The 26,710-nt window shown below is 42.8% G+C and overlaps 2 protein-coding genes and 1 long non-coding RNA gene across 8 annotated transcripts; all 3 read left to right on the forward strand.

Moving 5' to 3' along the window:
- Positions 1 to 12,173: 12,173 nt before the first annotated feature.
- On the forward strand, positions 12,174 to 14,344 carry LOC127157591 (uncharacterized). The gene is made up of 2 exons (XM_051100828.1): positions 12,174 to 12,233; positions 13,172 to 14,344. Exons 1-2 carry the CDS (start codon positions 12,174 to 12,176, stop codon positions 14,279 to 14,281), a joined length of 1,170 nt encoding a protein of 389 aa, XP_050956785.1. The 3' UTR covers positions 14,282 to 14,344.
- A 333-nt stretch (positions 14,345 to 14,677) lies between these two features.
- On the forward strand, positions 14,678 to 16,811 carry LOC127157592 (uncharacterized). The gene is made up of 5 exons (XR_007825955.1): positions 14,678 to 15,184; positions 15,694 to 15,763; positions 15,892 to 15,961; positions 16,098 to 16,448; positions 16,540 to 16,811. It is a non-coding gene; the product is annotated as an uncharacterized LOC127157592 (long non-coding RNA).
- Positions 16,812 to 22,126: 5,315 nt separating this feature from the next.
- Positions 22,127 to 26,710, forward strand: LOC127157593 (GPI-linked NAD(P)(+)--arginine ADP-ribosyltransferase 1). Of its 6 annotated transcripts, XR_007825956.1 has the most exons (7): positions 22,127 to 22,240; positions 22,488 to 22,562; positions 22,680 to 23,117; positions 23,513 to 25,192; positions 25,442 to 25,516; positions 25,638 to 26,075; positions 26,470 to 26,710. XR_007825956.1 is itself a non-coding variant. In XM_051100829.1 (4 exons), exons 1-4 carry the CDS (start codon positions 22,238 to 22,240, stop codon positions 26,573 to 26,575), a joined length of 900 nt encoding a protein of 299 aa, XP_050956786.1. In that variant the 5' UTR covers positions 22,127 to 22,237; the 3' UTR covers positions 26,576 to 26,710. The 6 variants fall into 6 exon arrangements, 5 of the variants coding, with proteins under 5 accessions (XP_050956786.1, XP_050956790.1, XP_050956788.1 ...); XM_051100829.1 differs by lacking the exons at positions 23,513 to 25,192; positions 25,442 to 25,516; positions 25,638 to 26,075 and having other exon boundaries at positions 22,680 to 23,395; XM_051100833.1 differs by lacking the exons at positions 23,513 to 25,192; positions 25,442 to 25,516; positions 25,638 to 26,075.

Consider the following 26,710-nt stretch of genomic DNA (forward strand, 5'->3'; position numbering starts at 1 on the left):
ATTGGATTGTTTAATCCATTTCGGGAAGATGTCTTTAAGTGCCACATCATTAAATTCCACCAAATAGCACAGCTCACAAAAGTCCACAACATAATCTTCGATGCACCGATTACCTTGATGAAGACAGAAGAGGTGTGATGCCGGGTCCATGGTGATCTGTGTTAGAAGCCGCTGGATCTTTGGTAGGCAAAGTATTCTGTAACAAGCAGGACTCGTAGGAAGCGTGTAAGATCCAAGTGCAAGCTTTATTTACAGATTTACAGCAGCTGGCGTGGCGTTACACCATGCTTGAAATACTGATGTCCATACGTTTTATTTTCTGATATGAAACACAGTGAAAACTACATAAAAACAGAAACAAGGAAAACATAGTTTTACACAACAATTTGAAGGACATCAACGCAAATAAAGAAATATACAAAAAGCCATGTTTATTATTGGCCTTCTTGCTCGTGACATGGTGGTCAGAGAGTCCATGATAGGCCTTCGTGGCTGTGACATGACTTGGCTCATGAAGGTCAGCTGTGGCTTGACTTGGTTCGGGAATAACGGCGGCAACTTGACTTAGCTCATGAAAATCTGCTGTAACTTGACTTGGCTCATGAAGATCAACTGTGGCTTGGCTTGGCTCAGGAACAACAGCTGCAACTTGACTTGGCTCATGAAGAACAACTGTGGCTTGGCTTGGCTCATGGACGACAGCAGCAACTTGACTTGGCTCATGAAGATCTGCTGTAACTTGGCTTGGCTCATGAAGATCAACTGTGGCTTGGCTTGGCTCATGGAAATCAGCTGTGGTTTGACATAACATAGACAACCCAGCTGTAACTTGACTTGACTCAGGAACAATAGCTGTAACGTGACTTGACTCAGGAACAACATGGCTTGACTCAGGAACAACAGCTGTAACGTGACTTGACTCAGGAACAACATGGCTTGCCTCAGAAACAACAGCTGTAACGTGACTTGACTCAGGAACAACAGCTGTAACGTGACTTGACTCGTGGGGCACAGCTGTGACTTGGCTTGACTCGTGGGGCACAGCTATGACTTGGCTTGACTCGTGTGGCACAGCTGTGACTTGGCTTGACTCGTGGGGCACAGCTGTGGCTTGGCTTGACTCGTGGGGCACAGCTGTATCTTGGCTTGACTCATGGAGGACAGCTGTATCTTGGCTTGACTCATGGAGAACAACAGCTGTGTCTTGGCTTGACACACAGTGAAAACTACATAAAAACAGAAACAAGGAAAACATAGTTTTACACAACAATTTGAAGGACATCAACGCAAATAAAGAAATATACAAAACATTAACAGATTTGCAGTTTTTCTCAATTGCTTAAACACATTTCTCGAAATTATGCCTCTGTCTAAACACAAATCCGTAACTTCTAACTCAATTTCCTGAACTTACTATATTCAGGTCAAAATGAAGCTCTCCACTTAAAGCAGCTCAATCTCACTGAAAAAACTAACTTTGCTCACAGACATGACACACAAACCCTCAAAAATACACACACTACAACACAGTTTTACACACTGATAAGATCAATTCAAAACAATACTACGAAAACTGGTAATAAGAGTTGTTTGGAAAAAAAAAAACACACAACAAATGTATGCATTTGCAAGTGCATCCTTAATTTATTGTACTGTAGAGTACAGCACAAAACAGCAAACAATAACAAAAATAATTATTCATCCTGTCTTTGGTCTGCGACAGGCCAAAGAACCTCCTCAACATCACAGGCCGAATTGGCCTTGGACAGGCAGTGGGGTAAAATCCTCTTGCATGCCTGATCCAACCCTTGCCCTTGCCCTTCCTATTTCTCTTCCATGTCGTCAACCTCATCCTTCTTCTCCTCCTCTTCCTCTTTCACCTCCTACTCTTCCTCTTCGAAATTACACATTAGTCATTGTGAAATAGAAAAGTAAAAAGAAATATGGGCAAAGGCGGAAATATAAATTAGAAAGTCCACTGTCAGAATTTGTAACTCTGTGTTGTCCTCTGTCTATATATGCTTTCCAACTGAAGAGTTATTTCAGAGAACTGCTTTATCATTGGTTGATCTGTAGTCTCTACATTAGTGAAAGTCAATATACACTTGAACAATTCATGGCAAATTTACAAAAAGTCTTATAGAAATGTGTAGAATATGCTTGACAGTTTATGACAACTAGATCAAAAATTAAGCATTTACTGTAAAGACAAGTTCCGATTTACTGTAAAGACCAGACAAGATACAATGAGCTAATGACTTGTTTTGAGGGGTAATATAGCACAGAGAACTATATACATGTAATACATTTTGAGCAACATGCCAATAGGAACTGATAATGTAAGAAAACAAGAAAACCGCAGACAAATCAGTTGCATAATCAGTTGCATGAACGTACCAAAGCAAACACAACTTGTTCAAAAAAATTATGATGTGCACAAGTGACTAGATGATGTGGAGGTTGAACAAGTAGTTTTGAGAATTACATTCCTGATCTGAGAAATGCACCAAACTGTAAACTTTGCTTTGGCCATTTTATCTAAATCAAAGGTTCTGATTGGTGTGTGATAAATTTTGACTCCTAGTGTTTCCACATGGGTAATTGTGTGTTAACTGAGCTCAAACTTTGCAGACTTGAGTGAACAATATTGAATGCGAGTGCTTTCTAAATGACCACATGGTCTAAGCACTGAGAAATGTAGGGATTTGCATGTAGAGTTTTGCAGTAACAGTTCACCAAATCTGACTGATTTGTTAACGCAGGGAAATAGTGTTTCTAGTTTAGGGAAATGGGTGTTTAATGTCTTGTCATTCAGTTTGTGCTATGACCTCCAGGTTAAATTAATCAAGAAGGGTCACGTGACATTCAGCTAAGTCAAACTTAGAAATACAACAAAAATAAATACAATACCAAAAAAATTATAAAAATTGACACACATACACAGAAATACACATTTAAATTGTGAAGGCATGAAAAAGTACACAGTATTAACATTAACACCTGAAACTGCAAATATATCATTCATAACCCATAACTGACCTATCAATGCCAGCTACACTTCCACCAAATTACCTTTGACTCATTTGAAAACATACAGAATGCAGACTATCAAATAATCAATGGAAATTTTCAGGCAGCAACACCAGTACATGACATCAAACATCATAACTCAACCCCACAATTCATAATTACACACTAGATAAAATTAACAAATCATTCACCCCATATCACGGTTCAATATTGAACAATGTTAATCACAATACAAATCAACATGTGAACTAGATTTTTAATAAAGGATGATTTATTTTCCAAGTTTTGACAACAAAAACTTTTCACTTTTGAATAAGAAGTTCAACAATGGAGTTTAATGAGGCATTTACCACTTTTTCACATCTCCCGATCCCCCATCTGTATTGTGCCTTTCTGCACCTCTATGATATAGGAGCACTAACCATAACCTTGACTGTTACCATTGGAAAAGTGATACAATTTAGTTCTCAGGATCTTCTCAAGGTTTAGAGGTGTAAAGCATCTTGGGATCTGTATTTTTCCTGGGTAGATCATTCAGCCAACTCTCCCACCTTGGCCTCAGCTCAGTGGGTACTGATTTATACCAACCAATGCCCTTAAGGCACATCTCTTGCAGTACCCTCTTGCCAGATGTGACAAATGGAGCCAAGAATCCCAACAGAACATAAACTGAAACCACAATGGAGAGAATTCCACGTTGTGTGGAAGGTTTCTCATTAAGCTCAACATTAAAAGTGGAAATATCACTTTCAACAGTGTACTCCGCTCTAGCCAAGATATTATGTACTGGAAGACAGTCATGATGAAAATCAACATTCTTCACCTCAGCAGTGCGGTTGCACACACTGATGGACCGTTGGAAATACATTTGTGAAGATGCAGCTTTTCCTTAGCACACACAGCTTGAACTTCTTTTATTAGCCTGTTTGCCACCTTCTTATTCATGCTGGCAAGATACTTCAGGCCACAACTGTCACAACCTGGAGAGAATGGCGCTCCAAAGAAGTGTACTTTCATACGATATTCTCTGGACTGTGTGTCTATATCTCCATTTGCCCACCACAAGAAATGCAGGTAGCCTTGGTTTTCTCTAATGACATGAAATCTACGAAACATTTTCTTGATGTCACATATGCCAGTGATTGGATATTTACGAAAATGGCAAAGCATTCCAATCAGCCAACTGGCAAGATCAAGTTCAGTCAATAGATGGTCATTCAAAGCAGTACATTCGTACTTAGCTGAACATTCGAGGACATGAGGATCCTTGTCCAGTTTTCCTTTAAGGTGCTTTAGCTGTACTAACAGAAGCTTTTTATGGCTTAGAAGGTAAAAATGTGTTTTGTAAAGAAGGGGCATCTCAAGATGGTCACATTCATTCTGATGGACACCTTCTTTTCCAACCTGCAGAAACTGAACATTGTCCTGAGACATGCCCTTTTCTCCTGCCTGAGTATCTGCAAAATCCATCTTAAGTGCTCTAATAACAACAGGTGTCACTAGGGGAAGCTCCCTGACTAACATGCGGACTGTCTGAAGAAAACCCTCTAAGGCCACTGACTCTCTGACTCTCCATAATGGAGTCTTCTCCCATCATAGTGGAAAGCTTTAGTTTTAACGGTTCCATTAATGCCCGTAAACTTTCACACACTTCCTAAACAACGAATGTGTGACTACGCTGAGTGTCCAATAAGGCATATACAAGGATTTCAGATGAAGTTAGATGAAGACAGCCATACTGAAACAATCATGGACGTTGTACCACCTTCTCCTGTACTCACACAGCATGACAGGGAGGATGTAGTCTCTTCACCCTGCAAAATTGTGAAGGTGACTCAGGTCCTGGCTGATGATCTTCATGTAGTGGAGTTGGGTGGCGCTTCTTGCATACAGCACATATGGCCCTGTTTCTGCAGTCTTTGGAGCCATGTCCCTTTTCAAGCATGCAAAGCACAACTTATTCTCCATGACAAACTTCCTCCACAGCACTTTCCATTAGTTTTTGACATTTATGGACAAAATGACCTTCTCCACAGAACATACATTTAACTGAATTTGTGCTACACACCAGTGTGCTCAGTCCACTAGACTCTTTAATCTTGCTGTCGGTAGTATTGCTGGATTTGGCCATGGGGCATGCATCTATATGCTTCACAGCCTTCACAGTGGTTGCCAATGTGTTTACTGTTGAACGCTTTATTTCCTTCAGTGGCTTCTCTTCAGAAATCTTTAATGCATACAACGATGACACAGGATAGCATGCTATACAAGATAAATGAGCAAACTCACTAAAGCTTGGATAATCTTTGTCTTTATCTAGCTGTTCTGTGACATAACGATTCCACCTGCCTGTCACCCAGTTGGGAAGCTTGACCAGTAACCGATGGTTCTCCTCACAGTCATTCAGAACCTGAAGACCTCTGATGTGCGGCATAGCATCACTACAGGATTGCAGGAAGTCACTGAACTTAGCTTGGCGTACTCTGATGCACCAATCTTAGGCAACTTATTAAGTTTCTCTTTGAAGGCACATTGCACCACAAAAGAGTGACCATATCTGGCATCCAACTTCTCCCAAGCTTGCTGATCCCAAGGCTTGTCATCTTTCCTATAAAAACTGCCTTCCAGAACTGATCTTGCTTTACCATCAATATACTTCTGCAAATAGAACAGCCTGTCTGCTGGATTTGGACACCGTCTCTATAAGAGCCTTGAAGGTGGTGCTCCACTCTATAAACTTAAGTGGGTCATCAAAAAATACAAAGGGTTCTGGAACGGGCAGTCAAAATAGTTATTGTTAGTTAAAAAGTTATTGACCCCTGTAACACCTGTACTGTGGATGTAACGAATTAGAATTGTTGTTGTAAATCCTCCTGAATTCAGCTGTTGTAAGGGTGCTCTCATGTTTGGGACCTGCAGACAAAAATGTTCAGTATGATAGAAGACGATGCAACACAGCAGTTGCAATGAGAAATTAGAAAGTCCAGGCCTTCCAGAACAATAGATAAGTCCCAAGAAGGGACTTGTGCAGGGCGGAAAGGCCTAAGCTGTCATGACCCTTGCATAAAATGGGAAACCAGGGTGAAACCAATGCGTTTCTCCTGTCTGCTCGGAGGGAGAGAACTGCACAATTCACCCATTAACCCTTTCACTGGTGAGTTTAAAATATTCTATCTGACCCCCCAGAGTGAATTTTTTTGGACGACTGTTATTTTAGAACGTTCCCTTTATTGTTTCCATGGCAACACGTCATGATTGTCATGTGACACACCGCAGCCACTATAGCGCTGTTTCGTTTTTCCTTTTTTTATTCAAAATATTCACACACTTGCTTACCATGTCTTCAACTCTCTGATATTCCGATTCCCGAATACATGTAAGTGAATGTATATAATGTGAAGAGATGGCTGCCTCCCCCCTAAGTATCAGCTTCACCCCGTCGGTAATCGCCGCCCTTCACCAGGCTCCCGACTGGAGTTGGCGTGTGGGAGGAGGAGGGGCGCCGAAACATCCAGGTCTGGCGGCGTGTGATGAGGCACACCTGATGTGAATGAAGCCTCATCACTGCCGCTGTTAAAATGCTGAGCGCGCCTCTCCCCAGGAGACAGGTCTCTTCCCCGTGCATGCACGCTGGTGTCCTCGTGGGTCCAGGAAGGGTGCGTAGAGGGACGAGCGCCGCCGATGGACGAGCTGCCGGACCCGCGGTCCGAGTGCGAGCCGCATGGAAATGGCTGCGGGCCAGGATGCCGGGCCTTCTCACCCGCCTGAGGAAGCACCGGCGCTAAGGAATGGATGAAGCCGCTAAAGGAAGCCGCTACCCGTCATATTGCCGCGGACCCTGGCGGGGAGCAAGTGCAGCCGCCGGACTCCGCCCCTTACCTCGACCCTTCCCTTCTGAACACTGCCCCTCCTTCACGAATTCCCTTCACGTCGAGGACACCAGATCCCCTATTTATTTTGGACACTTTTTCCCCTTTTTGGACACTTTCTGTTTATGTTGTTTATTAAAAGCCTCTCCAAGGCCTGACGTCACGCCCACTGTGTCTGTCGCTTTGCTCCCACCTGTGACATTGGTAGAGAATGCGGGCAAGGCGGAGCTTAGACAGCGCAGTGGGTAACATCTGATGACGTCATCCCCTCTCGCTCGCAAAAGAAGTCAAGGAAGATTCAGACCCGGAGGGACGGAAAGACGACGGTGACGGCCTCCCAGCCGCTTAAGGGGTAAGTGATTGGTTTAATTTAGTATTAATTACCCTGCGGTTGGTTGAGGCTGTCGACTAAATTCTGGTTTCTCTGTCCCCGGTCCGGTGGCGTTGCGAGAGGGAGTCGCCCGGAGAGGAATCCCCGCCCACTCCGACCGCTGGAGCCTGGTTGAGGAAGGTAGCACTGCTGCGTGGGCGGCGGTCTGATGACGGGGATGTCGCTTGGGGGGGGGGGATGTGACGAGACGGCTGCCTCCCCCCTAAGTATCAGCTTCACCCCGTCGGTAATCGCCGCCCTTCACCAGGCTCCCGACGGGAGTGGGCATGTTGGAGGAGGAGGGGCGCCGAAACATCCAGGTCTGGCGGTGTGTGATGAGGCACACCTGATGTGAATGAAGCCTCATCACTGCCGCTGTTAAAATGCCGAGCGCGCCTCTCCTCAGGAGACCGGTCTCTTCCCCGTGCATGCATGCTGGTGTCCTCGTGGGTCCAGGAAGGGTGTGTAGAGGGACGAGCGCCGCCGATCTGATGGACGAGCTGCTGGACCCGCGGTCCGAGTGCGAGCCGCATGGAAATGGCTGCGGGCCAGGATGCCGGGCCTTCTCACCCGCCTGAGGAAGTGCCGCCGCTAAGGAATGGATGAAGCCACTAAAGGAAGCCGCTACCCGTCATATTGCCGCAGACCCCGGCGGGGAGCAAGTGTGGCCGCCGGACTCCGCCCCTTACCTCGACCCTTCCCTTCTGAACACTGCCCCTCCTTCACGGATTCCCTTCACGTCGAGGACACCAGATCCCCCATTTATTTTGGACACTTTTTCCCCTTTTTGGACACTTTCTGTTTATATTGTTTAATAAAAACCTCTCCGAGGCCTGACGTCACGCCCACTGTGTCTGTCGCTTTGCTCCCACCCATGACAATTGCCATTTTAAAACCTTTATAAATGATCTGGATCGTGATCTATAACGTGAGACGAGCGCCGCCATATTTGTTTGCGCTGCCGTTCAGAGAGTCCTGTCAGCTGGATTTACAGCACGTAAATTCACCAGTTTCTCCCGAAATACATATAAGTAAGTGGCTGGTGAACTGGGAAAGGAATGGAGTGAATTATATCATTACTTACACTATATATTGCTACAGTATCTGATATGAATAAAACACGTCGGCAAATTATACTTGAATGGACTGTTATTGTTGCTTCCATAGATATCCGTGTGTATTTTACAAACTCTAAATGTATTGTTTTACTAGTACTTATTTGTATTTAAATGTCTGAAACCTAAAATAAATGTTGTGTGGTTGAAAACACTGCATAATTGTGATTATATGACAGCACAGCACTAGCCAACGCACAAAAATGCAGTTTTGAAATAAGATGTGGCATTTAAGGAAATTTTCTGCCACGGATTAAACGACCCCATTCGTTCAGGCCTGCCTGGAGGTAAAATTCACTGGTCTTTGGGGCAATATATTGACTGTGCTTTGTTGCTGGCGGGATCATCATTTACTGTGGGGATCGTGGATGAGGGACCCCGTGATCCTCCAGTAGTCACTAAGCCAAAGCCTGTTCACGCCATGCCTGTCAAGCCAGGGCTTGCTCACGTCATGTCTTCTGCTCCAAGACCTGCTCACACCATGCCTGCCGCTCCAAGGCCTGCTCACGCCATGCCTGCCGCTCCAGGGCCTGCTCACGCCATGCCTGCTGCTCCAGGGCCTGCTCACGCCATGCTTACCGCTCCAGGGCCTGCACCTGTCATGGCTGCCATCCCTGAGCCAATCCACAAGATGACCGCCATCCCAGAGCCAGTCTACAAGATGGCCGCCACCCCATCTGAGTCCCCGGCCAAGATGGCTGCCACGCCTGAGCCTCATCAGTCCAAAATCATCTCATCCAAATCTCATCTCGCCATGTCTGCCACACCCAAAGCAAATCAAGTGATGGCTGATCCTCCGGTGTCAAGTCAAGTCAGGGCTGCACTTTCAGTGCCAAGTCAAGTGACAGCTGTGTTTCCTGAGCCACGTCAAGTTACAGCTGTTACTTCTGAATCAAGTCAAGTTACAGCTGTAGTTCCTGAGTCAAGTCAAGTCACAGCTGTTCTCCATGAGTCAAGCCGAGTCACAGCTGTTCACCATGAGTCAAGCCAAGTCACAGCTGTTGTTCCTGAATCAAGCCAAGTTACAGCTGTTCTCCATGAGTCAAGCCAAGTTACAGCTGTTGTTCCTGAATCAAGCCAAGTTACAGCTGTTGTTCCTGAGTCAAGCCACGTTGCAGCTGTTGTTCCTGAGTCAAGCCACGTTGCAGCTGTTGTTCCTGAGTCAAGTCACGTTACAGCTGTTGTTCCTGAGTCAAGTCACATTACAGCTGATGTTCCTGAATCAAGTCAAGTTACAGCTGGGTTGTCTATGTTAAGCCAAACTACAGCTGATCTCCATGAGCCAAGTCAAGTTACTGCTGTTGTCCCCGAGCCAAGTCAAGCCACAGTTGATCTTCATGAGCCAAGCCAAGTTACAGCAGATCTTCATGAGCCAAGTCAAGTCACAGTAGACCTTCCTGAATCAAGACAAGACATAGCTGCGCTCCTAACAGAGCCTCTTCACGACATGGCTGCTAGTATAGAGCCTCGCCAAGCCACGGGCGTCATGCCAGAACCTCGCCAGGTCCCGTCTGACCTTCTCTTCGAGGAGGGAGCCTTCAAAAGCGTTCCTCGCGGGTCTGGTCCCGCTTCCGCCGAGGCGGAGCGGGCACTGCACTCGTGGGGATCGCAGATCCGCAGCCCGGTCCGCGGGATCGGAAGCCCGCACTGCGGTTTCTTCCCCCCGCAGATCGGGCTCGACGGTCCGACTCTCATCCTCCGAGGGGGCTGAGGTCGAGATCGTCGAGGAAACGCCCCAGTCTGTGCAGTATGAGGAGCTGCTGGAGGTTGTGACTCGTGCGGTCGAGAAGCTAAAAATAGATTGGCCCACCGAGTCACAGGCCGAGCCTCAGAGAAGCAGATTAGATGAGAGATTTCTGCAGTCTCGGCCACCTTCAGCCTGCCGGAGCCTTCCTTTCTTTCCCGATCTCCACACCGAGGTGTCGAGATCGTGGAATTCTCCGTTTTCAGCTTGTTCATCCCCGCTTCCTACAACTATGGCAGTGTTGCGGGGCTGGACGAGCGCGGCTACAGAGCGACGCCACGGGTGGAACAGACACTCGCCAGCTATCTGTCCCCCGGTTCGGCATCGTCTCTTAAGGCTCCGGCATTGCCGACCAAACCGCTGCGAGTCACCTCAGCGTTGGTTGGCAAGGGGTACACGGCGGCAGGTCAGGCTGGTGCGTGTCTGCACACGATGTCCGTGTTGCAGGCATACCAGGCTGACCTGCTGAAAGAGCTGGATGAAGGCGAAGAGATCAAAGACGCTGACATCGCGGAGAACCGCTGATCTTGCTCTCCGCGCCACTAAGGAGACCGCTCGTGCTATTGGGCGGTTTATGGCAGCCCTAGTGGCCGCGGAGAGACACCTTTGGTTGACCCTGTCCGATATGAAAGAAAAAGACAGGGTCTTCCTTCTGGACGCCCCGCTTTCGCCTTCTGGCCTGTTCGGCGACTCCGTTAACTCGGTCGTCGACAGATACCAGGAGGCTCGTAAGCAAGCGGCGGCGTTCCAGCGGTTCCTCCCCCTCCGCCATCCAGCTCGCGAGGCTGCTGGGCGGGAGCAGCCTCGGCCGTCTACCAGCTCCTCATACCGCGACGCACAGAAACAGAGTGTGGCCACTCGCACTCCGCCCCATCGAGAGCGAGTGGTCGTACGCTCTAAGTCGGGGACTTCTAAGGCGAGGCCCGACCTGAGGGTCGTGCTGCAGTCGAAGAAGTCCTCGACTAAGCGGTCCTGACAATTCAGGACTGCTGAGGGCAGCCCCAAGGGGGGAAAGGCGGGGTGCACCGCATTCTTCGGTGTCCGCCTCCCTCCTGTGCCCTCAGGAGACCGTTCTGCTAACCCTGCCGGTGCTTCAGGGCGCAGCGGCCTCCAGCGAGCATACACCTCGGTTTCTCCCGCCCGGCAACGTAGCGGGGCCGGGGGGCTCGCCACCCCCGAGGGGGTCTCGGGGGCCGCTAGTTCAGGTGCTTCCTGCCGGGGAACCGTTACAGGACACCGTTCTAGTGGCTCAACAAACACCAGAGACCAGTCTCGAGAGACTGGTTCCCTTAGTAGATCATTTGGCAGTGTGGAAACTACTGCCCAATGTGTCTGCTTGGGTCCTGCGTACTGTAGAAAGAGGGTATCGAATACAGTTCGGCGCTCCTCCGCCACCATTTGTCGGGGTCTCCCCCACCTTGGTGGGCCCCGAGCAGGGTCTGGTAATGGAACAAGAAGTAGTTTCTCTTCTGAGGAAGGAGGCCATCGAGGTGGTCCCTCCTCACGACAGGGAGTCTGGGTTCTACAGCCGGTATTTCATTGTTCCGAAGAAGGATGGGGGCCTGCGTCCCATTTTAGATCTTCGTGTTCTGAACCGCTCAGTCATGAAGCTGAAGTTCAGGATGCTTACTCTCAAGCAAGTAGTGTCACAAATCAGGTCCGAGGACTGGTTTGTGACGATAGATCTGAAAGACGCGTACTTCCATGTCTCCATCCTTCCTCAACACAGGAAGTTCCTGAGGTTTGCTTTCAGGGGCGAAGCATACCAATATCGGGTTCTTCCGTTCGGCCTAGCACTCTCCCCCCGCACTTTTACCAAGTGTGTGGATGCAGCTCTGGCTCCGTTGCGACTCCAGGGCATCCGCATACTAAACTATATCGACGACTGGTTAATTCTAGCACAGTCGGAACAGTTAGCGGCTCAGCATCGAGATGATGTGCTCGCTCACATGAAAGAGTTGGGGCTGAGACTGAACGCCAAGAAAAGTGTGTTGTCTCCATTACAGAGAACCACTTATCTAGGTGTGGTATGGGATTCGACCACGATGCAGGCACGGTTGTCTCCTGCTCGGATAGAGTCGATCCTCGCTGTCAGGAGAGTCAAAGTAGGCCGGTCACTCACTGTCAAGCAGTTTCAACAACTGCTGGGTCTGATGGCAGCTGCGTCCAACGTGATACCTTTTGGCCTGCTGTAACCAGGGGGGTTCTCCCCGAGGGGAAACCCGCTTCAAACCCGCTTCGCATGATCAAGGTCACGCGGCGATGCCTACGTGCCTTGGACATGTGGAGGAATCCCTGGTTCCTGTCTCAGGGCCCGGTGCTGGGAGCTCCTTGTCGCCGCGTAACGCTAGCGACAGATGTTTCCCTCACCGGTTGGGGTGCGGTCATGAGTGGCCAAACTGCCCGCGGTCTGTGGAGAGGTCACCAACTCACTTGGCACATAAATTGCCTGGAGATGCTGGCCGTGTTCCAAGCACTGAAGCACTTTCTCCCGGACCTAAGAGACCGTCATGTGTTGGTCCGCACCGACAACACAGCGGTGGTCTCTTACATCAACCACCAGGGAGGCCTGTGTTCGCGCCCCTTGTACAAGCTGGCGCACCAGATCCTTGTGTGGTCCCGGGGCAAACTCCTCTCGCTGAGAGCAGTTTACTTGCCGGGGTATCTCAATGTGGGAGCAGACATCCTGTCGAGACAGGGGCCGAGGCCCGGGAATGGATGCTTCACCCCGAGGTGGTGAAGCAGATTTGGAGAGTGTTTGGTCCAGCCCAAGTGGACCTTTTGCCACGAGGGAGAACACGCAATGTCCCCTCTGGTACTCTCTAGTTCATCCAGCTCCCCTGGGGCTGGATGCCATGGTACAGACGTGGCCGAGGCTTCGTCTGTACGCTTTTCCCCCGATCGCTCTGCTCCCGGGAGTTCTAGAGAGAGTGCGCCGGGACGGGGTGTCCCTCCTTCTAGTAGCCCCGTACTGGCCGGGCCGAGTATGGTTCTCGGACCTGATTTCTCTCCTCGACGGCTCTCCATGGGAGATTCCCGTCAGGAGGGATCTCCTCTCACAGGCGGGGGGCACTGTGTTCCACCCTCGCCTGGAGCTGTGGAAACTTTGGGTGTGGCCCCTGAGGGGGCACACCTTTTAGCTTCCGGTCTCTCAACCGAGGTTGTTGAGACCATCCTCCAATCTAGAGCTCCCTCTACGAGGAAACTTTATGCCTTGAAGTGGAGGCTTTTCACTTCTTGGTGCGAACGCCACCAGCAGGACCCAGTTAACTGCCCAGTTGGTACAGTGCTGGAGTTCCTGCAGGATAGGCTTTCCGCAGGGTTATCCCACTCCACCCTGAAGGTCTACGTGGCGGCCATTGCGGCCTACCACGCCCCTCTCGGTGGTCTCTCGGTGGGTAAAGACCCCCTTGTCTCTCGTTTCCTCCGCGGTGCACTGAGGCTGAGGCCTCCTGTACGTTCTCGTGTTCCGTCATGGGACTTGTCGCTGGTGCTAGAGGCTCTCTGTAGGCCTCCTTTCGAGCCTATTGAAGAGATTTCCGATCGTCACCTTACGATTAAGACAGTTTTGCTCATTGCTATTACTTCTCTTAAGAGAGTTGGGGATCTCCAGGCCCTTTCAGTGGCCCCTTCTTTTCTGGACTTTGCGCCAGGTTTGGCAAAAGCTTTTTTGCACCCTCGTCCGGGTTATATCCCTAAAGTCCCCTCCTCAGCACCACGGCCGGTCGTACTGCAGGCCTTTTGTCCTCCTCCCTTCCGGGAGCCCGACCAGCAGAAGCTAAACTGTATGTGTCCAGTTCGAGCGCTGGACACATACGTCCACAGAGCTGCCATGTGGAGAAAATCTGATCAGCTTTTTGTTTGCTATGGTCCGGCTAAGCGAGGCTTTCCGGCCACCAAACAAACTTTAAGTCGTTGGATTGTGGATGCTATCTCTACTGCATATGAGTCCTCTGGTCTCCCTACTCCTTTAGGGGTCAAGGCTCACTCAACCCGGAGTGTTTCGGCCTCCAAGGCCTTCCTCGAAGGTGTCCCTATTCAGGACATCTGTAATGCTGCGGGATGGTCCACGCCTCTTACTTTTGTCAGGTTTTATGACCTAGACTTACGAGTCTCTCCTGGCTCTTCCGTCCTTTGTCCTAGCTCTTCCTAGGCAGGGACTTGGCTTCTGGCGGCATGGGCATCTCGTTCCCCTAGCGTTTCGACGCGGCTCGAGTTAATGAAGGGGAACGTCTCAGGTTACGTATGTAACCCTGGTTCCCCGAGGGAACGAGACGCCGCGTCTCGAGGCCCTCACCCTGCATCCCTGCGAGCGCTGCTTCTCTCCTGAAGCTGACGCCGGTTTCTAACGCACGTGTATTTATAGCTTCCTGGTTGGTGACGTCACCCGCCGTTGACGTCTCGCTCTTCCATTGGACTGATTACACATGTGATTCAGAGCACGGTCACGCTGAAGGCGTTCCCCCTAGCGTTTCGACGCGGCGTCTCGTTCCCTCGGGGAACCAGGGACGTAACCTGAGACGTTTCCTACGCCCCATGAGGCCTTGCGTCAAAAGTGGGAGCGTCTTCCGGTTCAAAGTAAACAAGCACGACCTGACACTTTTTCATTCAACAGCTGACAGGAGTGATAGGCAAATGAAGCCTCGTGAAACACCGAGGCTGCGTTCGGGAACCGAATACTTCTCTACTATATAGTAGGCAAAAAGCAGTAAGTTAGGCGAGTGTATGAGTATGTTTGAATCTTCAGTATTCATAAAAGAGTAGGCGAGAATAAGTAGGCGAGTGCACTCATTCTCGTGAGATTCGGACGTACGTATACTTCATTTGCATTCTAATATGCCTACTTACCTACTATATAGTAGGAAAAAAGAGTACGTGGAGATAGAAGTACGTTTGAAACCTAAAAGAGTAGGCGAGAAGTCCCTGGATGTCCTACTGCTTCAGCCCAGATTCTGGAGTGTTCATCGATGGATACTTTTCAATCCCAGGAGTCCACGGGAGAGCAATACGTCACCATCGAATGTGATCGAGAACCGCAACGAGAGTGTTTACAAATGTGAGTATTGCAAACCAAAACACGGTTCCTAGACAGTAACGTTATATTATATTGTAATTTTGCTGTTTAAAAAACAAAAAAAAACAAAAAAAAAACACGTTTAATTGTGTAGAGCACCAGTAAGCATTCGTACGTCAACAAAGTGGATTTACATAAGCCATATACATCTTCGATTACTAAATGTTTATTTAACAACTGACAGTAAAGCGTTGTAAGAGAACTGCAGATGAGCACATCACAACATGAAACACACATCTGTGTGATGTTTGTTATGTGTGCTTATGTAGAATTCACTGCTGTCAACACTGCTGTAGTTGAATGTAAATAGTGTAAATAAACACATGTACATAACTAAACATGAGTTTATCTGTTTCATTTGTCCATTACTGTCGATAAATTGAGGAGCATTTGTGTTGGATAAAAAGCCAGTTAACACATCAGCAACTACCTCAAAATGTGAATGCAGTATTGAATCACAGAGGTAAGTGAATCATGTCTGGATGTTACAGGGACAGATGAGACGTGTGTTTATCCGGTGCAGAGTGACTGATGAAGGAATGCTGCCATCAAAGGATTTTAGTGAGTATACATCACATAAATGAATAAAACATCTTTTAAATCTTAAGTTGTACTTTATTTTATTTATTGTAACCTCAAACAGAGTTATTACAGCACTTTTGATTTGTGATTCTGTGCATTTTCTGCAGATCTTTTGTGGTGGAACAGGTGGCGGCAGCATTTGTGGGAAGAAAGGAAGACCTGAAACAAAAATATAAAGTAAGATCATTTTGTTACTTAATACAGAAATCAAAAAAATTTAAATTATTGTAAAAATAAAGAAAAAAAAAAAAAGTTAAAATGAATGCTTTTGTATTATATTTGTGCTTCTTTGTATAATCTGAAATGTCTGCAGACTGGTGTGAGCAGTGAGAAAGGAGAAATCCACAGCAGCTTCCTGACAATGACCTGGTGCCATGAATGAGATCCTCCATCACTCCACCTGCCATTACTGCCTCATCTGGGCCAGATGTTGCTGTGGCCTGAGGATGTGATTCTGTTCTGCTTTCAGAGGTTCCAAAAGCATCAACAAATAAAGTCATGAAACTTTTATCCAAAGTGACTTACAGTGCTCTTATTACAGGGACCCCCAATCCCCTGGAGAAAAGTTCCTTGCTCAGGTAGTTGCGAACCAGCAACCTTCTGCTTACCAGTTCAGCGGTTTAGCCCACTACAAAAGTAACAGAGCTACAACAAAAATTAGCATGTGAGTGTAAACATGAAATGAAATTTGTCAAGAAATGGAATGCTGACAACATGAATTGTAAAATGTTTTACTCTGTTTAAATGTTTCACAGGTAGTCGAGCAGACACGGTGATGGCCAGATTGTCCCGCACATGTTCTCCTGCTCTTGTCTCAAGGTTGTGGAGTTCAGTGGTGTGTCTTCATGGTCTTTCTCACCATCTGGCTCAACAACATCCCCATTGAGAAGAGTGAGATTGTGGAGCACAGCGCAGCAGCAGAATTGGCACAGCTGCATTGAGATGGCAATAGGATGTGGGGTTCACCAACTGTAAATACATGATTGTTAGATCAATAAGTTTGAATAAAGCTGTTTCATCTGTTGTTGACTTGTATATTTAAGTATTTATTATGATGCTTTTATTCCTTCTTTTACTCATTTATTCATGTTTTCTATTGTTGTCAATAAATAAAATATACATATTTTGTTAACTAATGCATTAATTCATTGCTTAACTGAAAACTGATGGATTCAAATCACCTGCATTTGTCGAGTGTATATTCATGCATAGCTATGTCAAAAAAAGAGTTATATAAATAATTATTAGTTAGCATGTATCTTTATTATTGTGTGTAAATGTTGGGGTGGGCTAGCAATGCAGTTCATTATGGTGTTATCTTAATTTTTAAGTAGTAATACTTACATTTTTCAAATGTAAGATGTTCCAGCAGCTGCCTGATGTCTCCTTTGTGCAGACAATGCAAACATGGAGGTGTATTTTAACCGTACTTGGTAGGTAGGGTTGTTGAGTTACTGATGCTATGAGGTGTTAGTGCGCCTGTCACTCTTTTCTTTATTATTATTATTGCTTATAATTACATATAAGGTCTGGAAATATGGTTGTATCTAACAATGGACAACTGTAATGACACAAAAAAACAAAAAAAACAACAACAACAGAAAACAAATATCATGCATTCATCATGGTATGAGATCATGTACACAGAAAAAAACAACAACATAAGGTTAAATATCTAAATAATTCACCACAGTGCTTTTTTTTAGAAGTCTGGTGGATGAAACCACAGTTAAATTTAACAAGAAAAAAAGAAAAGAAAACAATGGAGATTTAAACCACTTAAGCCAATTTTACACATAAAATGAAGAAATTAACTACATATTAAAGAGAACGATTTCATTATATATATATTCATTTTATAAGTTTTCTTATAAAATTTAAAATTAATAAAAAAAAATGGTTATACTACAGTCACAATAAAATGTAAAATTGTTTCTTTAACAAGACCACAAAATTAGCAAATTATCAACATCAAAATATTTACGGACAGATCAAACCTGCCGCTCGTATCTTTTAAATTGTTGCGCTTGTTTTGAGCTCGTAGATCACATGATAACGTAAACATGGCGGATGACGTCCGAATTACATTCATACTCAACGAGATTTGGCTATAAAGTACGTACTCTTTTAGCGCTCGTTAAGTAAGTACTTATTGAAATTAAGTACCTACTCATTGAGTATGCGGTTTCGAACGCAGCCCGAGACTTTCCTCTGACTGTTTCGGCAAAATATGCAAAGCTTAGAGTGTCGGAAACAGCGCTATCTGGTGGTTAGTAAAAAATAAAGCAGCCAAAAGCCTGAGAAGCTCCCCCAATAATGACTGATTGCAGAACAGCAGAACCATACGTCACAGCAGTCACACGGCAGCAACGCTGCGGCAGCAGGCTCAGACGGTAGTGGGCGGAGTCTCCGTCGCAGATCGGAAAAGGGTGAAAATAGCAATAAGTGATCAACTTATATTTTTTCTTGTCCTTTTCTTATTTTTAATGTTGTTATTGTTATTTGAAGAAAAAATAAAAATAATTATGAACACCAGAATTTGCTCTACTTATCTTTGTGGAGCGTTTCAAAGTTAAAGCTGTTAATGTTAAGTCCGTATTATGTATATGAGTGCTCGCGCCTGTTTATATATACACATATATACATACACGAAATTACTATTAACCGTAAGATACAGTTACACTATTAACTGTAAGATACGATATGTGTGTGTGTGTGTGTGTGTATGTATGCATGTACATACATACATATCGTATCTTACAGTTAATAGTGTAACTGTATCTTACGGTTAATAGTAATTTCGTGTATGTATATATGTGTATATATAAACAGGCGCGAGCACTCATATACATAATATGGACTTAACATTAACAGCTTTAACTTTGAAACGCTCCACAAAGATAAGTAGAGCAAATTCTGGTGTTCATAATTATTTTTATTTTTTCTTCAAATAACAATAACAACATTAAAAATAAGAAAAGGACAAGAAAAAAATATAAGTTGATCACTTATTGCTATTTTCACCCTTTTCCGATCTGCGACGGAGACTCCGCCCACTACCGTCTGAGCCTGCTGCCGCAGCGTTGCTGCCGTGTGACTGCTGTGACGTATGGTTCTGCTGTTCTGCAATCGGCCCTATCGAGAAGCTCCGTACGTCGGAAGAAGCATTCACCACAATTTCCATAGATCTATTCATGTTATATCCACATATAAAAGCCTAACCGTGTGTGTGTGTGTTTGTTGAATTTCTGACTCTGATAAATCAATTTACCCATTAAACAGTGCCATTAAATGCCAGTACGAATATCAATATGATGTAAGAATAGTGTACACATATATTAATTGCGTATGGCAAATATTTAATTTTCCTGAAATAATTTGTATTCGTCATATTACTTGTATGACTGGGTATTTAAAAATGTAATTATTAAATAAGTCCCAATGAAAACGTACTCCAAAGTAAGATCTGGGGGTTGAACATTAGGACACGCAAAGTTAATCGCGCACATGACTGGACAGAAGGTGGGGCTTCTACGAAAGGGATTTCTACGTTAACAAGCCTCGAATCGGGGCTTCATCTGGCATGCGCTTTAACACAAGCTCTGATGTCTCGGATGAAATGTCATTTCACTATAGTTAACAGACATTCAAGATTTAGCGATCCAAACTTGCTAACAATGTAGGAACACAAATTCGAAGCATTAGCATATGTTGTCTCTAAGAACCGTAATGACATCTCATAAAGGTGTGCATGTTTACAAAGTAAGCAATAGTCTAAAAAAACGTATACTACGTCCGCCGCCTCACCGGAAGTTGTACCCATGCTCTTTTTTACAGTAGCGCCCCCCGGGAACTTGTGGATAGGTTCTGAATCACTGCGTTGATTAGTAATGTTACGCCTGATACCCTGAGCTTCTTAACAAGGCATGTCGTGTTTTAGTGAAGTGGCGTCATTGGTGACGTTTAATTCCTCGTTTGACTGCAGTGAAATATTGTTTTTAAACTTCCACTTCAACTGCCATCTGTCTAGTCGACATAAATCACGTTCACCCTCTTTTATCCAGTCTAAATAACTTTATCATTCCCTCTGTTCAACATAAGCACTGAATTCTGAAACATTATAAAACAACACTGAGCATACACACTTTAAAACATCCATTCTTTTAATGAATGAATTAATTAATTAATTCAGTCATTCATTTAATATGTGTTTATGTGTTTGTATATGTTATTGTACAAGCCTTTTTGAACGATGCAGCACACATTTCGGCGCTCATTTGCATCGATCAGCAGGTGTCCCTAGTCTCGCCACCATTACTGAGTTGTAAGTGCTTTCAAATCATAATACAATAATAGTATGGATTCTTCTTCTTTCTTTTTTTTTTTTTTGGCATTTGGCAAACCAGCTTGAAATGCTTTACTGACACTTCCTAGACTGGAGTGTGGATCAGAAGATTTGGTAGGGGAAAAAAATAAAAAATAAAATAAAACCTTAACCTTTTATATTCACTCAGTCAGTCCTATTTCTTTTCAATATTTAATTAACCCCAGTGCTGTTTTATTTGAAGGTAAAAGGCATCCTGTGTTGTCCAGGATGTCAAAAAAAAAAAAAAAAAAGAAAAAAAAAAAGTCTGGAAAAGGTTGCCATCTTGACTGCTATCCACTACAGACATATGTAAGTCTCTCAATTACCATTCTTTCCATTGCTTTTGTTAACTGTGACCTTAAGGCTATTGGTCTATAGTTTGATGAGTCTGATTAGTCTTTTCCAGGTTTTAGAAATGGAATAATCACTGACTGCTTCCATGTTGATGGGATTTTGCCTGTTTAAATGGCTTCTTTAATCCAAACATATTAAAAGGTATCATCCCTTAATATAGTTCTGTTACAAGATTTGGTGCGTGTATTGTTTCTTTCTTGCCTAGCTGTATCTGATAAATTTTCACAAATTAGAATCCTGACTATTTCTTGTGCTATCACCCCTGCCTTATCTATATATACTAATTGCCATTTTACTATTTTTGCGTAATGCTGTTATTTCATACCTTTTTTTAAAAAAAATACTGCTCATTCTTTTGATCATTCCCTATACAGTTTGAATTCCTCTTCCTGTACTGTTACAATAACTCCTCCATATGTGTTTTTCATTTCTTATACTTTTTCTAACTGTTGCTTGTACTCTTTTGTGCAGTACCTCTGTCCCATCCAATCTTCTTCATTCCCTTTAAAAACTGCAGTAATACATTGAAAACCTGTAGGAAATTTCTTAGTAAAAAGTGAAGTGACATATATTACAGCATGCTCCAATGTCTCTGGTTGTCTATACGTGCTACAGAATCACATTGTTATGACTGACAGGGTCCCTACAGAGCTCACTGTTCAACCCGTGCCACAAAAGTTTTCATTCACATGTTCATTCAAAGCCTTGCTTTAAAAAAAAAAATAAATAAAAAATAAATAAATCTCTGTATTTGCTCCCGGCTACTTAGATCCACCCAAACTTCCAGTTAAGCTCCTCCTCTCATTCTCCAGTTCTGATCCTAAGGCTCTCTTCTTCGATTGCATTGTTCTTTTAACATATCTTCATAATCAGCATACTTTCATTGTTCTAACAAGTATCTGACTCATCTCTTTGCCTCATTTGCCAGGACAGAGAGTTGCACCATAAGGAGAACTCTAAAGAAATTTTACGTTAATTTTATTATGTTAAAGTCTATTATTTCTATAAACATTCTACAATGTAAATCATGTAGTGACTGTCATTGTAAGCATTCTACAATCTAAAAAACATTTTAAAACATGCCCTAAATATAAAGGATGTTCATCTGTTCTACATAAAGTAAAATAAGTATAAGAGGGTTTTATTCATGATTCCAGTAGAACTAAGGCTAATCAGAGACCTTATTTTTCAAAAACGTATGTCCAAATATATATCTAATATAACATCTAATATTACTATGATCAATACCCATAATCTAATCATGTTAAATAAAATTGGATTTTGGGTTATGATAACAGGAAAATATGATAACAGGAAAATTAGGGTCAAATAGCACAAAAATGGCACAAAAAAGACAATTTGTGAACCACTGCCTACAGTAGATTCTGGTACTAAGTGTATTGTTATTTTTATAGACTAGCAAATTATAGATTGGTTGTTGTTCTGTATATTTTTTTACTTGTCTGGTTTTGACTCAAATATAAGGAAACCTTTTCATTTTTCTTCTTTTGAAAAATGTTCTACTATGAGATTCTTCTTAAATTACTGTGCTCTTTGACTTTGCTCATTGCTGATCAGCGTAGCGATTGAAAAGCAGGAAGGAAAAGGCGGAGTACAGCCCCTGATCTTTCCTGGAATATTTTTTTTTTTCAGTCAGGTTGTGAACACTCTGCAGTTCGGACCATTTGCTTTCCCCATGTTTAAATCACCGTAAAAATACCAGGCATCTTAAGATGGTGAGTGCTGCCTTTTTCTGTTTCAGATGTTTTTCTTTCTTTCTTTCTTTTTTTATTTTTGGTTTAAAGTGAATGTTTCTAACAAAATAAAATGCATCCTGCACAACAGCTATTTTTGAGGTATCTTGATTTGTAGTACTTCGTTAATTTTTATCATGCAGTTTTGTTTCTGTTTGTGCTGGATCGGATTATATATTTGTTGAGGATGTATTCACCAACTTTTTTTCATGGTATTGTCTTTGTCCAGATTTGTGCACATAAGCCAGCTAATACAATGGGAGGTTTGAGGTTTCCTGCTTTTCTCTTGGTGCTCTTATACACTGTAAGCTCTCACATTTATTATCACTACTTTGAATTGTTTAACCTGGAGAACTCATCAAATTTTGTGACGCTTATAAATCTGTTTTTTTTCTGCTGTGATTCTAAATTGTGCTTTCAGACTGTGGTCCAGATAGATGGAAAAGTGATAGAAATGGGCATGTTTCCTGAAGTTGCTGATTACTCATTCCAGAAATGTCGGAAGGAAATACTGCAAATGGTCACAAAACAGGGAGGTCTGCTCGAGACAGAGCTTAACAACAATAATGATTTTAAAACTATGTGGCAAAGTAATGCAACATGCGAGACAGCCATTCCAGAGATTACACAGAAGCACATGGCTGCACTTCAGAGCTATGCTGAAGCTAGTCCTAAATTTCATGAGAACTTCAAGAAGTTGCTTCAGAAAAGTTACGGCAGTTCAACTTATCAAGATGAGTTTCCTTTCAAATCTTTTTTTTTTCTGCTGACAGATGCCATGCAACTCATAGGCAGAAACGAGTGTAGTACAGTGTACTCTGGCACGGAGGACATATATATCACCAAAGTTGGGGAAGAAGTACGTTTTGAGAGTTTTTTTCCAGCAAAACTGAAATTTACTGATGCAATTGAAGATGCAGCTGTCAGTGAAAGCACTGGGACTGTTTTCAACATCACTTCCTGTTCTGTGATCAGCCTTGAAAATGAATGTAATTCAGAGGAAACTGAGCTGCTAATATCACCCACTGAAGTTTTTACAGTTACGAACATCAGTATTAGTAGAAATAGCAATGATGAGTTTAAACAGATCACTTTAACACATTTACGCAGTCAGAGTTCTTCTAATTGTCTTGCCAGGTAAGAGATATAGAAAGCAGTAAAGATTAGTTTGATTGTATAAAAAATATCATTTGTGATAAACTGAGCACATCTAAAATAATCTTACTGATCTGAAATTTCTCTTTCTGTTTAAAGCTTGCTTAAAGAATCTAAAGAATCATCTTCAAGTTTCCGGAGTTCCAGTTTACTGAGTCTGATGGCTTCCTTGCTCATGCTGTACTTACACACACTGACTCTGTAAAATACTCTGCATGTTCTCAAAAACTTGTGTGCAAAAGTAAAAGTTACATTCATTTACTTAATGAATGTCATAACTTCTGTGTTCTTGACTTGTAAGGCAGAAATTTATCACAACAATAAAATTTGTTTTAATGCATTTTCACTGTTCTCATTTTAATCTAATCCTTAAGATCACTTAAACCGTAAAAAAAAAAAAAAAAAAACTAAAAACTATTGGCCTATATAAATGTGTAAAATAGGCTTACATAATTTTTTAGTAAAACTGAACTGTGGTATTCTTTGAAAATTCTCAAGCGTTGCAAAAACATCCATAAACTCCTTTTTACGTTTCCATAAAGTGTATTGCAGAGACGCTCTAAAAGGTATGCTTTTACAAGAAGTACCTCATACCACCAGAGGGCGCCATTACGATAGCCCTCACATCACCTGCAGTATTTTTTTTTTTTTATCATTTCTGTCGTGTTGCAATTTCATGTATATATATTGTGGCCCTTGAAATATGAATATATACACACATACACAATGTATACATATATATTGTTTATATACAATTCCACTAAAATTAATTTCAGTTAAATGTTTCTTGACTTGGTATCTTGTTTTCTGTCATTGCCTTCTGTTTTACATTTATCAGACCTGTACTCTCAGAAAAAAATGTACAAAAGGCTCTCTTCTTCGATTGCATTGTTCTTTTAACATATCTTCATAATCAGCATACTTTCATTGTTCTAACAAGTATCTGACTCATCTCTTTGCCTCATTTGCCAGGACAGAGAGTTGCACCATAAGGAGAACTCTAAAGAAATTTTACGTTAATTTTATTATGTTAAAGTCTATTATTTCTATAAACATTCTACAATGTAAATCATGTAGTGACTGTCATTGTAAGCATTCTACAATCTAAAAAACATTTTAAAACATGCCCTAAATATAAAGGATGTTCATCTGTTCTACATAAAGTAAAATAAGTATAAGAGGGTTTTATTCATGATTCCAGTAGAACTAAGGCTAATCAGAGACCTTATTTTTCAAAAACGTATGTCCAAATATATATCTAATATAACATCTAATATTACTATGATCAATACCCATAATCTAATCATGTTAAATAAAATTGGATTTTGGGTTATGATAACAGGAAAATATGATAACAGGAAAATTAGGGTCAAATAGCACAAAAATGGCACAAAAAGACAATTTGTGAACCACTGCCTACAGTAGATTCTGGTACTAAGTGTATTGTTATTTTTATAGACTAGCAAATTATAGATTGGTTGTTGTTCTGTATATTTTTTTACTTGTCTGGTTTTGACTCAAATATAAGGAAACCTTTTCATTTTTCTTCTTTTGAAAAATGTTCTACTATGAGATTCTTCTTAAATTACTGTGCTCTTTGACTTTGCTCATTGCTGATCAGCGTAGCGATTGAAAAGCAGGAAGGAAAAGGCGGAGTACAGCCCCTGATCTTTCCTGGAATATTTTTTTTTTTCAGTCAGGTTGTGAACACTCTGCAGTTCGGACCATTTGCTTTCCCCATGTTTAAATCACCGTAAAAATACCAGGCATCTTAAGATGGTGAGTGCTGCCTTTTTCTGTTTCAGATGTTTTTCTTTCTTTCTTTCTTTTTTTATTTTTGGTTTAAAGTGAATGTTTCTAACAAAATAAAATGCATCCTGCACAACAGCTATTTTTGAGGTATCTTGATTTGTAGTACTTCGTTAATTTTTATCATGCAGTTTTGTTTCTGTTTGTGCTGGATCGGATTATATATTTGTTGAGGATGTATTCACCAACTTTTTTTTTCATGGTATTGTCTTTGTCCAGATTTGTGCACATAAGCCAGCTAATACAATGGGAGGTTTGAGGTTTCCTGCTTTTCTCTTGGTGCTCTTATACACTGTAAGCTCTCACATTTATTATCACTACTTTGAATTGTTTAACCTGGAGAACTCATCAAATTTTGTGACGCTTATAAATCTTTGTGTTTTTTTTCTGCTGTGATTCTAAATTGTGCTTTCAGACTGTGGTCCAGATAGATGGAAAAGTGATAGAAATGGGCATGTTTCCTGAAGTTGCTGATTACTCATTCCAGAAATGTCGGAAGGAAATACTGCAAATGGTCACAAAACAGGGAGGTCTGCTCGAGACAGAGCTTAACAACAATAATGATTTTAAAACTATGTGGCAAAGTAATGCAACATGCGAGACAGCCATTCCAGAGATTACACAGAAGCACATGGCTGCACTTCAGAGCTATGCTGAAGCTAGTCCTAAATTTCATGAGAACTTCAAGAAGTTGCTTCAGAAAAGTTACGGCAGTTCAACTTATCAAGATGAGTTTCCTTTCAAATCTTTTTTTTTTCTGCTGACAGATGCCATGCAACTCATAGGCAGAAACGAGTGTAGTACAGTGTACTCTGGCACGGAGGACATATATATCACCAAAGTTGGGGAAGAAGTACGTTTTGAGAGTTTTTTCCAGCAAAACTGAAATTTACTGATGCAATTGAAGATGCAGCTGTCAGTGAAAGCACTGGGACTGTTTTCAACATCACTTCCTGTTCTGTGATCAGCCTTGAAAATGAATGTAATTCAGAGGAAACTGAGCTGCTAATATCACCCACTGAAGTTTTTACAGTTACGAACATCAGTATTAGTAGAAATAGCAATGATGAGTTTAAACAGATCACTTTAACACATTTACGCAGTCAGAGTTCTTCTAATTGTCTTGCCAGGTAAGAGATATAGAAAGCAGTAAAGATTAGTTTGATTGTATAAAAAATATCATTTGTGATAAACTGAGCACATCTAAAATAATCTTACTGATCTGAAATTTCTCTTTCTGTTTAAAGCTTGCTTAAAGAATCTAAAGAATCATCTTCAAGTTTCCGGAGTTCCAGTTTACTGAGTCTGATGGCTTCCTTGCTCATGCTGTACTTACACACACTGACTCTGTAAAATACTCTGCATGTTCTCAAAAACTTGTGTGCAAAAGTAAAAGTTACATTCATTTACTTAATGAATGTCATAACTTCTGTGTTCTTGACTTGTAAGGCAGAAATTTATCACAACAATAAAATTTGTTTTAATGCA

The sequence above is a fragment of the Labeo rohita genome, unplaced genomic scaffold, assembly GCF_022985175.1.
Source record: "Labeo rohita strain BAU-BD-2019 unplaced genomic scaffold, IGBB_LRoh.1.0 scaffold_1121, whole genome shotgun sequence".
Classification (NCBI taxonomy): Eukaryota; Metazoa; Chordata; class Actinopteri; order Cypriniformes; family Cyprinidae; genus Labeo; species Labeo rohita.